Source organism: Octopus bimaculoides, chromosome 16, assembly GCF_001194135.2.
Source record: "Octopus bimaculoides isolate UCB-OBI-ISO-001 chromosome 16, ASM119413v2, whole genome shotgun sequence".
Lineage (NCBI taxonomy): Eukaryota > Metazoa > Mollusca > Cephalopoda > Octopoda > Octopodidae > Octopus > Octopus bimaculoides.
The window spans coordinates 52,867,867-52,881,231 of NC_068996.1; the positions used below are offsets into that span (position 1 = coordinate 52,867,867).

The 13,365-nt window shown below is 36.0% G+C and overlaps 1 protein-coding gene across 2 annotated transcripts in view; it reads right to left on the minus strand.

The window, feature by feature from the left end:
• Nucleotides 1-13,365, minus strand: part of LOC106882448 (synaptobrevin) — a 27,483-nt gene that overhangs the window by 1,274 nt on the left and 12,844 nt on the right. Inside the window, exon 2 of one of the 2 annotated variants that reach the window (XM_014933131.2) lies at nucleotides 254-295. The exons of the other annotated variant lie outside the window; for it this stretch is intronic. Coding sequence (XP_014788617.1) covers nucleotides 254-295 — 42 coding nt within the window. The remainder of the gene's footprint in view (nucleotides 1-253; nucleotides 296-13,365) is intronic. 2 annotated transcript variants of the gene reach the window in all.

Here is a 13,365-nt window from a genome sequence, read left to right on the forward strand (position 1 = left end):
ATATATATATATATATATATACACACACACACATCCTTTGGGATGTTGTACGTGTCCAACAGAACAGTACATAAAATAATTTCAAGCATTTATACATGCAGCATCTGTACAATATAAGCACAGAAAACTAAAAAAACTGAAAGAGATTTGTTCTATAGAGTGCAGAATAAACACAAAAATTAAAATAAATTTACAGAGTCAACAGTGATTACAACAATGAGCAGTAGCTACAGCACATTAACTCTGTACTTACGGTGGACCCCCAGGGCCAGCCTGTGGATTTTGTGGTCCAGACCTAAGTAAACATGGAGAAAAATGCATTAGCCACTAAAGAACGAGGATTTCTTTGAAGTATATTTTTTTCACCAACACTTACATGGTAAAAAGCTGTTCCAGGAGCTGTATAAAACAACATTATATTACAAGATATCTATATAATAGAAATGTCCTCCTCTTTGATTCATCTAGAGCAGAAAATCCCATACCCAAAATATGAAGGATTATGAAAATTCTGGAGTTTTCACTTCAATTATCAATGAACAGTAATTAATATTGATGATCAGAAAAATAGAAATACATTGGCAGAAAGGGAAATTCATGTAAATCAAAATGTGATAAGGTTAAAAAGGTCTATGCAACAAGTAGTTTTAAAATGAATAGAAATTCACCAAATATGAAAAAGAACAGAGTGCTAAAAAAAGCAAAACACAAAAAGTTAAATTATATTTTTCAGGCACAGGAGCGGCTAGAAGAGGTATCTGTCATGAGACAGATTCATGAGAAGATGGAAGCCTGTGGCGAGGAAGCTGGGAGTGTTTGGCACCAGGTAAGTGGGAGCCAAAAACAAGGGAAAGAAAAAGCAAGGGGTCTACCCTGGTGGTCGGATGCCTATCCTTCAGGAAAGCCATTACAAATTGCATCTGTAATGAGCAATGCTTCAATTGAACATTGTAAATATAATCCAATTTTTATTGTGTATTTAAAATTGTAAACATTTAATCGATACAGCTACTTCACCTCTTTTATGTTTGTCTGTCCTTGTTCGTCCCCTTTTTGTAATGCCTTTATGGTGAATATTTATGAAATAAAGTAGCTTGTTTACCAACCACATAGTTCCAGGTTCAGTACCTTGGGCAAGTATCTTCCACAATAGACTCGGGCAACCAAAGCCTTGTGAGTGGATTTGGTAGACAGAAACTGAAAGAAGCCCATCACATATATATATATATATATATGCACGTGTATGTGTGTGTGAGCGAGTATGTATATTTGTGTATGTTACCCCACCATCACTTTGCAACCGATGTTGGTGTGTTTATGTCCCTGTAACTTAGCAGTTCAGCAAAAGTGACCAACAGAATAAGTACTAGGCTTACAAAAAAAAATTCCTGGGGTCAAATTTGTTTGACTGAAGGCGGTGCTCCAGCATGGCCACAGTGACATAACAGAAACAAGTAAAAGAAGAAATATTCTTTTAGAATTCCTTGTATTAATAAATTAGCTACTATATAATGAATATTTATTGGTACAGTTTTGCCATGGAGAACATCAAGTAGGAATGATCACAAGCCAAATGTTCAATGCTGAAGGGACATCGAGCTGAGAATGCAGATTATTTCTTAAAATTTCTTTTATCTTTCAATGATCTTAAATAATCATTGACAGGGTGGAGCCAAAGGGCATGTGCCCCCTCCCCCCTCAACAAAAGTGCACCTTCTAAATAATGTCATTACGCCTTTTCTTCTGGAATTGTATTCCCTTCAAAAAAATGCCTGAGATTGTGCCTGATTGATGAGGGATATCTAAAAACAATTTGTAGCATAGGGATCATATGTTCATCAAATGCAAGAATGAAAAAGTTAATCAAGCAAAAATTGGCACAAACATGTGTAGTTTAGTTGGCTAAAAACTACACGATTTCAGGTTTGATCTCACAGCATGGTACCTTGGTCATTCTTAGGCAAAAACAATGTGGAAGCCATCAGAGACTATTCCTATTTAAGAATAGTCATCTAGTCTAAAACCTAATCCTTGGGTGCCTTAAGTAAAGTACACTTTGTCACAGTCAGACAAGGTGTCTGGCCTAAGAAACACTTCTTCTTGTCACCAGCTTTGGAGACCCTAATCTTTCTCCTAAAAATTATAACCGACTAGATTTGTCAGTTAACTAGCCAGAATGGGTAACTGAAAAAGTGAAACACATTAATAGAATTACAAACTATATCAAGGGTCACATCAGATTGATCAAATGAAGAGCCAATGAGAGAACCTGTACATGATTTCTTGACCTATTAGAAACAATAGCAAAAAAACTCATTAAAAAAAAAGCTGTAAACAATGGCTAACTATATTAACTTGTAAGAGGTAGGATGATCATGGCTTAAATATCTAATGGGTCTATTGGATTCACTGTGTCTTCAAAAACAAATTATTATTTTTTTTAAATAAAAGGTCATGATGACATATTTCTTGTTAGGTTGATCCCTACAATTTGAGAAGGCAAGTGGTCTGAGCCAGCGAGATTCAATATAAAAAGAAGTTTGCAAAAAAAAAAAAAAAAAAAAAAAAAAAAAAAGTAATGTGGAACAGGAGACGAAAATGGAAGACTGAAAACAATGTTCAAGTGGAAAGCAAAAGTAAAGAATCCGAAAAAAAAAAAACCGATAAAATAACATTCCATAACAAGAAAAGACAAGAATGTAATGAACCTTCAATTGATCTCAACATTGAGAATTCAAATGTTCAAATCAACTTTACCTACTTGTTAGCATTGACAGATTAAATCAGTGAGACGACTTGTGACAGGGCTTTACAGTACAATCCATACTCAGTCTCCAGAGCTTCTAAGTACTCACTTAACCCGCTAGAAGCAACAAGCAAATCTACCTCAAATGAAATGCTAGTCATAAAAATTAATCATATATTGCTAAACTAGGACCGTACGAAAATATCTTCTCTTAGGAATGACAGAGCTAAGCAACTGTCATAGGACACAAAGACAAAGGAAATGCATTATACAGTGCCGATGGACTGGCTCCTGTGCAGGTGACACGTAAAATACACCATTTTGACCGTGGCCGTTACCAGTACCATGTAAAAGCACCCATTACACTCTCGGAGTGGTTAGGGTTAGGGTTAGGAAGGGCATCCAGCTATAGAAACTGCCAAATCAGATTGGAGTCTGGTATTGCCTCCTGTTCCACCAGTCCTCAGTCAAATCATCCAACCCATGCTAGCATGGAAAGCGGACATTAAACGATGATGATGATGATGATGATGATGATGACACGCAGAATATTTCAGAATAGAGATCATTTGGTTTAAGATGCTTTTTTTTTTAACCTAACATATAGCTATAAATGTCAGGACTAGAGAGAAAACTCCAGTGAAATTCTTAGCTAACAACTGAATGCTCCGTTTTGCATCTGTTGATAACAATGCTGTGTGTGTGTGTGTGATATGGCAGATGTTTGGGAAACTTTAACCCTTTAGCATGAAGATTACTCTTTCAAAAGTAATGTTTGTTTATTCGCATTGCTTTGAATTAATCATGTATTATCTTGTAGCTTTGAAATTTTAAACATAGTAGTCTAAGTGTGAGAGGTCAGATTTGGCTGGTTTGAACATAAAACAATGTTTTTGGCCAGATATGGCCAGTTGAAGTGCCAAAAATTTAACAAGTAGTTTATGAAAACTATGCAAGCTACAAACGAATGCTGATAGCATGATTAGAACTAGAATTTCACATGACATTTTATATTCATTTTAACAATAAATTTCTGAAATCAGATGACAGGCAGGCAAGAAAGAAAGATGTGGAAAATGTTCAGGAAGCAGCTGTTCCTAAGTATTTCTATTCTGGTGAAAAGCAGATTGTGAAACTAATGTAAGAAATATGGCACTGCATGGTAGAAAGACATGGTCATCGAGAGTGAATGATAACAGAAATTGAGACAAGCAGAATCTAGTGAGTGTCTAATGTAAATGCGAGATATAAATGTGAATAACTGAGCTGTGTGAGATGTTCATGAATGATTATCACCAAGAATTGGATGTAAAGTAAATTAACCAAATATGGGATGGTAAGAAAGAGTGGTGCAATTTCAAAGTGCAAAAATTCTATCTGACCCATGCAAACATGAGAGAAATGAACATTAAATGATAATGTCATTGAAGTGTAACACAAAAACTGAATTCCATCTAATGAGGAAAATTAACTGATAGCCCTAACCATATATTTTGAAATTACTGAATTTGGAGAAGAAATCCAAGTTTTTAACAACCAATAGATCTTATGAGTAAATTTAATGTGCATAGAATGTGAAAAAGAATGACTGAGACAGGAAGGGTGGGGGGGATAAGTAGTTAAATGAATAGAAAGGATAGTTGTGATCAATGGCAACATTCAGAGAAAGTTATAGAGTATCCCAAGTAGTAATGGCATATTATATTGAAGCAGAGTGGAGATTATGTGATACTAATAAAGCAGTCGATATCATAGTCCTGGGGTGGTATGCACATTTGGCAAAGGTTTGTACTTCCAAGAAATCAACAAAGGAGTTAATCTAGTTAGGGGATAATATTGGCTCTAATAGCAACCAAAATTCCAAACTATTTTAACCACTTCTGTAGATCACATCCTCCAGTTTATAGCACATAAAATATAAAGAATTTCCTCCTATTAGATGGTACAGATTTCATTATAATGTAATCCAAGATGATTATCGGTAATTATCTCCCTGTAGCATTAATGGCTAAAAACATAAAATGAGGCTCAATTTTAAAATTGTAGTTTGCTGAATGGTTGTGAATATAATGCTGGTAAAGGCTAACATGATTAGAAGATAGACTAAAAGTTGTATGGTCTGTGCTAAGAAATGAGTGAACACTAATGAAACAATTAGCAAAACCAGCTGATGCATTTTTTGCATCTACCATTTCAATATAAACTAGAAAATGGCTTCTAGATAGGATTTCTTTCAAGAAAGCAAATGATCCATCTCGTTTTCCAATCAAGCTTTTTTAAAACCTGTTTTAAGATTTGTGTGCATTCTTCATGTCAACCTTTTACAACCCTTATACATAACTTTTTTTAAACAAGTGAACATTTTTATATCTACATTCAGATATAATTCTACTCAGATATGAAAAACAAATATTACATGCTATATCCAAACTACAAAACAAGCACAAGTTTGATCATATATTTAAGAAGTTTACTCCACAGCTAAGCAGTTCCTAGTTCAGTCCCATTGTGTGGTATTCTGGGGGAAAATATCTTCAACTACAGGTTTGAATCAATAACCAATGAGTGGAATTTGGTAAGCACATATTGTACAGGAGCCCATCATGTACTTGTGTGACTGTTTATTATGCTGTGTTCCTTTATGTGCTGTAACTTAGTAGTCTGACAAATAGATCAATAAAATAAGTATTAGATTGAAATAAGATGTTATGAATTAAATGCATGACAGCGGTGTTCCACATGGATGCATAATGACAAAAACAGAAAAAGCTGTGTATTTGGTAACTTGTTCTACTTCAAAGAAGTTGATGAACAAAGGCTCGATTCCAACTGTGACCATTTCTTTTGAGGAGCAAAGAAGGAATATATTATCAGATTTTTCTTTCATTTATCTAAGATGGTAGTAGTGTAAATTGAAAAATCTCTTGGCTTTCTGTAGCAATTTGGTCTTCTAGCTAGTAAGTGCGTTAATTTTATATAATTCAATGACCATATTGTAAAAATTATTAGTCATTTTTATACAAAGGTTTCCAAATTGGGATACATGTGCCTCCAGGAGTATATTTGCTCTTCTCAATGCCTGGAAGTTTAACCAAGCTGTACAATGTAGCAACAAATTTGTTACGAAACTAATTTATAGAAACATTTCAAAATATAGTCATTGCATGCAGTAGCAGTGACCAGATGCATTTTCTCTGGCCATACCATATAGGCTGGAGAATAGGAATAAATTTCAATTCAAGTATACCCATTCCAAATTATGAAAGCTGGAATTTTCCTGTAAGTACAAAATACTCTGACTTCATTTCTCCATTTAAAAATAAAACAAAATTTCATCTTTTCCGATTATATAGTCTTTGACCAAGAGAACTGCATTTTTCTCAGCTCTTCAAAGGCCTGCTTACAATAATTCTCTCCCCAGAATCTAAGATTTCGAAATGAGGATTGTGAAATTTCATGTGGATCATTACTTAACCGAATTACATACCATAACACTATATCACCAAGATATTAATGTTAAATTATTTTCCCTGAGCTGGTACAATAAAAATATGGAAAATTATAACAGAAGATAGAAAAAACAATCTATTAGGTTTTCTAAAAACTAAAATCTATTGATATCACTGAGAAGTATACAATGATCTTGTAAAAAAAAACCCCCTGAATTCCTGAATTATGCTTAATCAACTTTCCCGTTATTAATTGCAACTATCACTGCTCCATCTCACTTTCAATCTTCCATGAATTTCATTATTTTATTCAAAATGCAACTCCTCTGGCTGCCAACTACCATCCTAATTTACTAATCTTCTTTCTACCCATTAGATATATGAACATATGAAAAAAAAACATTCAGAGATCAACTTGCAGCTGAAATTTATATCCATAGTGCACAATGGTATTATTCTAGTATTTAGTTTCTTCTAGCAAAAGAAGTGGTAATGTGTTCTTGGAGCTGAAACTAAAACTACAGTCCAGTGGCATATAGTAGAAATGTCTCCTGACATTTTGAAAGAAATAATTGGCAAGATTTATGTTTGAAATTTTGTTAGCAGTTCAACTTGGTTCTATCACCATCATTTAACATCTATTTTCCATGTTGGTATGGAGTGAATGGTTTGACAAGCTGGCAAGTCAGTTGACTGCACCAAATTCTGCTGTCTGCATGTCCTTCCTAATGCCAACCAGTTTACAGTTGTACTGGGTGCAATTTAGCGAGGCCATCAAGCAGTTTGCAAGACAGAGACCTCTCAACTGAGAGGGAAATAGTGTTGAGTGAAGTGGCTTTGTGCCAGGCGATGAGAGGCTTGAGTGTAAATAGAGGGACAGAAGCAGGCATCTTGCTGTGGAGGAGATACATGGCTACCTTGGTTGGAGGAAAGTGAGATGGTGAAGGTAGATGGGAAAAAATGTGCTTAGTTGTTGCTAGTGTTTGCATAGCATGAAAGAAATGAAGACACAAATGAATATTATTGAGGAAAGCAACAAGCAGATGATGTTCAAAATAGGTTCATTTTTCAAACACGATTTAAAATAAAATTTGAAAAGCTGCACAAATGATGGGACATGGCTACTGTTAAGATGAATGTAAAGCTTCAATATCCCCTAATATAGTTTTTATGTATCAATTTGGCATAAACAATCTTGCCTGATTAGCTATCCAGTGAATTATCTGTCAAGATTGTCCCTCCATGTTTACAAAACTTGTGTGTGAAAATTTTGGTACTATTCACAATATATCACTTCTGTACAAATGTAAACTGGTATTAAGAAATGAAAAAAATCCTTTAAGAGCTCCAAAGAGAATTGCTGGAATTTTTCAGCATGTTAACAAAAAGGGATTTTTATCACTTCCATTACAGATCACTTTTTTTCTTTCTGAATCTTTATTTCTGATGCTGTAAATGTGCTCTTCAAGAAAGAGATGGAAACATTTGTACCTAAGTTCAGAATATTTACTGCAAAATTACACCAGTGGAGAAGAAATAAGCAACTTGATACTTTGATCTAGAAATTCTATCATAGTAATAAATATAGTTAGAGTTCCAATGTGAGACATATTCAAATATGTAAGTGGAACTTAATGGATATTCTGTGTGTGTCTTTGGAATCCTTTAATCACAAACACTCAGGTATGCAAGAGAAGCTGATACATGACAATTCAGCATGTAGTGTATTTCTAAGAAAAGTTTGCATGATCTTTGGTTTTGGATGTAAAATTCATAAAAAGGAATGCTGAACCCACAATTTGAGCCCTGCTGTTATCTTTAACATTTGTGAGTCATCATTGTCAATAATGTTAGGGATTAAATCACAAAATGTATTTAGTGAAACAGTTGCTGAAGTTTCTTCTCATTAAACATTAATAAAAACCTTAATACTAACAAATTGAAATGATTACTCACAGGATATTCTATAAAGCTGCAAGAGAAACTTAAATTTCCCAAAATCTTTAATGGTTAAATTTTATCAACATTTTTTCCCCCCTTAACTTTTAGGAGTACAGGGGAATTTGCCAGAAAGCCCAAAAAATACGAAAGAAAAACTTAGGTTGTTTTATTTGATTATTATTATATTGTCCCTGATCTCATTCCAGACATGATCTCTAAGTGAGATTCTCAATATCAACCTTTCCATAGCTCTGTTGTTGTTTTCACTTCCTCAAGGCCCAAGTCTCACAGGCATATAACATTGCAGACAAGACTGTGTTGCCGAAGAGATTAGGTTTACCTTCAGAACATCCTTCACTAAGTTCAAGGCTCTCCCTCCTGCACTTACCCTTCATGAGATCTCATTCTTTATCTCTTGCCTCATAGACACATTCTGCACCGAGATACACATAGCTGCTCACCTCTTCTATTTCATTGCCTCCAACTGTTAGGTGACCAATTGGTACGCCCTCAGACCGTATGAACTTGGTATTTGTATGGTTGATCTTCAGGCCAATTGCTGAACCCCTGAAATCCAGTTTGTATAGCATAGCTTAAGCCTTTGAGATAAGCATATGACTACTGGCATGATCAACCAGGGATAGAACTGGAGTGAAGGACATCATCACAGAATACCACCATACAAAGCTAAAATGGGGTGGTCATGTTGCAAGGTTCACAAACAATTAATGGACATGTGCAGTTGTCAAGTGGTACCCATGCAAATGGAAGAGACCACTCAGAAGACCTCCAATCAGGTGGGGGAGATGATTTAAAAAAGATGTTTGGAACAATGTGGAGGAGAATGGCAAGAACATGAGGGGAATGGAGCAAATGCTGTAGCCAGCAGAGTTGGCTCGGCACCAGACAGCCTGGCCAATCCATGTGATTATAGTTATTTAAGAGTAATGCCATTTAATTCTTCAAACCAGTTTTACAATCACTTGATTTTATGAAATGTGTTGCAAGTAGGAGGAATAAAAGACGAACCAAGTTTATACATGTAACTTCACCCACAACTTATTTTACACTTAAATAGATACAAATATCCACAGGGATTATTTTATACTTTGTGTTTTATGAACTTGACCTTGTTGTAGTAAAGATTGTTTGCCAACATAACATGGCAGTCCTGGTTTTGGACTAATGTTGCTGTAATTTAGCCCCAGGAGAAATTACAACAACATTAGTTCTAAACCAGGATTGCCATATTATGTTGGCAAACAAGCTTTACTACAAAGTACTGTTGTTAAATATCTCACGTTGTGAGATTTAAAGACTAATTTTGACCTTGTTGGTACAGATTTCCAACAGACCAATAAATGATTTACTGCATTTCAATGGCAAGTGTGATAAGAAGAGTATGTAAAATTTGAACGGATTAAATACCAAATTCTTTTGTTTCAGACACTAGTTTATGGTTAATTAGTACATCCTTTGCTAATATGTTTTTCCAGTTTGTCAATCCAAATTTCATTCACAGAATACTAATCAACACTTGCCTAAGGTACTGTGCAGTGAAATTGGACACAGACCATGGCATAGTTAACTTTGTATGTATCTGTCCACACACGTTTACTTGTTGTCTTACCAACTGCTGCTCAATATAATTTGATTGTCCACGTTTACCAAAATATATCCAATCTATGTATCAGTCTTCTAGAAATATTGGGGGGGAGGGGTAGAAAGAAAGATGTTCAGCTATGATATATATATGCATATTTATAAATCTGTGTTCATTCTTGTCAACAAAAACAAGCAGGTTTCATTAGTTAGGAGTTGATAGCTTTCCATGGAGATGGTACAAAACCTATAAAATCAAATGTAAATAAACTGAAATGGCATCAAACCAAAAACTTAAAGTGAAAATTTGAAATGAAATTTAAATTCAAAGAGAAACAAAAAAACAAACAAGAATTCAAAAAGAGCATGCATGGATATTACTGTTTTTTCTAAACTTTGCTGGTGCAAAATTAATGAGTATACAGGGAGAATTCTAAGTTCCTCTACAATGAAGTAACTAAAGGAGGTCATTGAAAGTAGCAAGGACTTAGGATTTTTTGGAAGCAAAATGGATTTTCTATTTGCTGAAACAAGAGGACAACTCAGTGAAATTGCTAAGCGTAAGATAATCACAAATGAAAGAGAGAGAATACATTGCTCAATATTAGATGTATTTAATTCATTGGCAACTATTGTAAATGTGCATGCAACAAAATTCTTAGTGTGAAAAAGTATGTATGTAAGCTAGACACAGAGCGTGAAAGAGGAAGATAGTCTGATTTTGCACTCTCGATACAATCATTGTTACAAGGCAGCTTTAGGAGAAATGTAAAGGGCAACATTAGGATCTGTCAAATGTTTGACACAGTAAACAGGAAAACTTATGTAGGATGTTCTCAGAAACTGGCCACCTGCCCAAGAACTCATCCACCAGTTCTACACAGGAATGATAGTCTGAGTACTTGGAGGACAGATGTGTCTGTGCATCAATTGTAAAAATGGGTTATGCATGACTGTACACCAGTTCCTGAAATGCTTAAGATTTTCTTTACCTATTCTACACAGAAGGATAAAACGGGATAAACTATTAACTTTTTAGTTAATAAAAGTTTTTCCAACATAAGGCAGTTATCTGAACAAACCTGAGCTTATAGCATACTGAAGACTGAATAGTAATGAAAGAATGCAATTGGCTAATCATTTATCAATAACACATGGTACCACCCTTCCAATTACTTTCTCAGCAGAACAACAATAACTAGCTTGCATCATTTCCAATGACCCTGCACAAGATGAAAAAATTCTAAATTACAGGTTTCTTACCAAGATCTTTGTCAACTGAATATTGTTTCCTATATAGTGTAAATTAAGGACTACATATCTGACATGATTCTGGAGTCCTTTAGCATCCAGTGTCTCAAGAAGATTCTTTCAATTACATGATAAGATAGGACTGTGCATACAAATATCCCTATTGAACGAAAACCAACAGCACTGATCACTCTAGACAAACAACTTGCATAGAGTGATCCATGATACTACATGGACATATAGTTCACGCACTTGATTCACATCTCCATAGAATCCTCTACAACCAGTTACAGCATGACCAATGCCTGGTTGGAAAGTAAAATAACTGGTTTAAAGACCACCTGACAATTCATTTAAGGATCAACAACAACCATCCAAAAGTCAAAGACTTCATTGCCGGATGTCCTCAGAGAGGAATTGAAGAGGAATATAGAGGCAAAACATTTAGTACAACCAAAGTAGTACTTGAAGGTTTAGGATCATCATCCTAATGTTAGGTGTGCAGCTTCAGTTGCAAATAGGACATTGTTTTAATATGTACTTTCTGTGCTTGCATGGATCAAACAGAATTTGTTGAGAGATTTTCTACAGCTGAATGCCCTTTCTGTTGCCAACCCTCATACTCCCAAGCAAGATACGAGGGGGTACCCAAAAGAAAATGGAATTTTGCAATATTATTTTATTCACTTAGTTCTACATGTTTACACTTATCACCTTCAAAGTATTCTCCATTTGAAGCAGTGCGTCAGCCCAAACGCGTTTTCCACTGTTAGAAGCAGTGCCGGAACTCTTGCTAACTGATGCCTTTTAACACCTCCATCGTTTTTTTCTTCACTTCTTCCACATCTGCAAATTCCGTAGCATCAGCTTTCATCATCGAAAGAAGGTCCAAATCAACTTCCAACTGTTCTTTTCAGTCCATGACTGCTTTTGATCTTCTGTCAGCCAGCAAGATACAAATTTTGCTGCAACTCTTTTCATTTGCAATTCCTCACTCAAAGTTTTTGGCAGGTGCTCCAGGACACACCAGTCACATCAACTGTTGTTTGGTGATGATCCTCCAAGATCAGTTCATGAACTCTTTATTCGTTCAGAAGGTCAGTGGCCATCCTGAATGAGGTTGGTCTTCAAGCAGCAAATGACCATTCCTAGAGTGTGGAAACTACTCATAAATTAGTGTTTTGCTCATGGCAGCGTCCTTGTAAGCTGTTTGAAGCATGACAACTGTTTCAGCAGAAAACAATTTCATGGAAGTACGCTGTTCCATCATTTCAGCCATCACAAAAATTGACAAACAGGGGAGATGCACTGCAAAACAAAGAGGTATCACATAGCAAACTGATGCCTGACTTCTAGTGGTGGAAGCCTGAACTACAATGGGTTTATCCCACAGAGAATGTCTCCAGTTACTTTTGGGTACCCCACCTGTAATTTCCCCATGACCAGACCTGATTCTCAGAGAAGAGTGGAAACATATGATGCTCATTTAAAATCATCACATGATGCCAAGACACACACACACACAAGAGGATTCTTTCAGTTTCTGACTATCAAATCCACTAAAGCTTTGGTCACCCTAGGGCTATGTGGAAGATCCTTATCCAAGTGGAACTGAACCCCAAAACACATGATTGGGAAGGCTGTAGTAATCAAAAGAACCGCAAAGATTCAATGGACAACCGTAAGCCAACACGTTTGTATGTCAGAGAGAGAGAGAGAGAGAGAGAGAGAGAGAGAGCAAAAAGAGATTGTTTAGCCTCAAACTAATCTTGACAAAGCAGATATGCAATCAAAAAGCTATGCTCATCATTGTCAGTTTGGAGTATGCACAACTGTATTTTTCAGTAAATATTTTTTCATCAGTACAATATGCTAGGAGGGAGATTTGGATGTTATTTCTAGTAGGACAAGCAGACACGAGGATCCCTTGTTGGCTTTTCAATATGTAAGGAGATACACTGAACTATGTATGTGAAAGGAAAGACGTTAAAGCATGTGAAACAAAGAGATGTTTCAGTATATGTGGGACAGAGAAACAGAGAGAGGGAGAGAAACAGTGAGAAAGAGAGAAACAGAATGGGAGAAGGGGAGAGAGAGAGAGAGACAGGGGAGAGACGGAGAGGGAGAGAGAAAAAGACAGAGCAAAAAAGATGTTCTTGTGTATTTGGGGAAGTGAGAGAAATATCCCGATGTGTGTAAGAGAGCAAGAGAGAGATCCTGGTGTATGTGGGGGAAGGAGATGTCCCAGCCTATGTGAGGAGGGGAGAGGTGTCCCGGACTGTGGTGGTGGGGGAGAGAGGTGTCCCAGCCCATGTGGGGGAGAGAGGTGCTCCTGCCCATGTGGGGGGGGGAGGTGCTCCTGCCCATGTGGGGGGG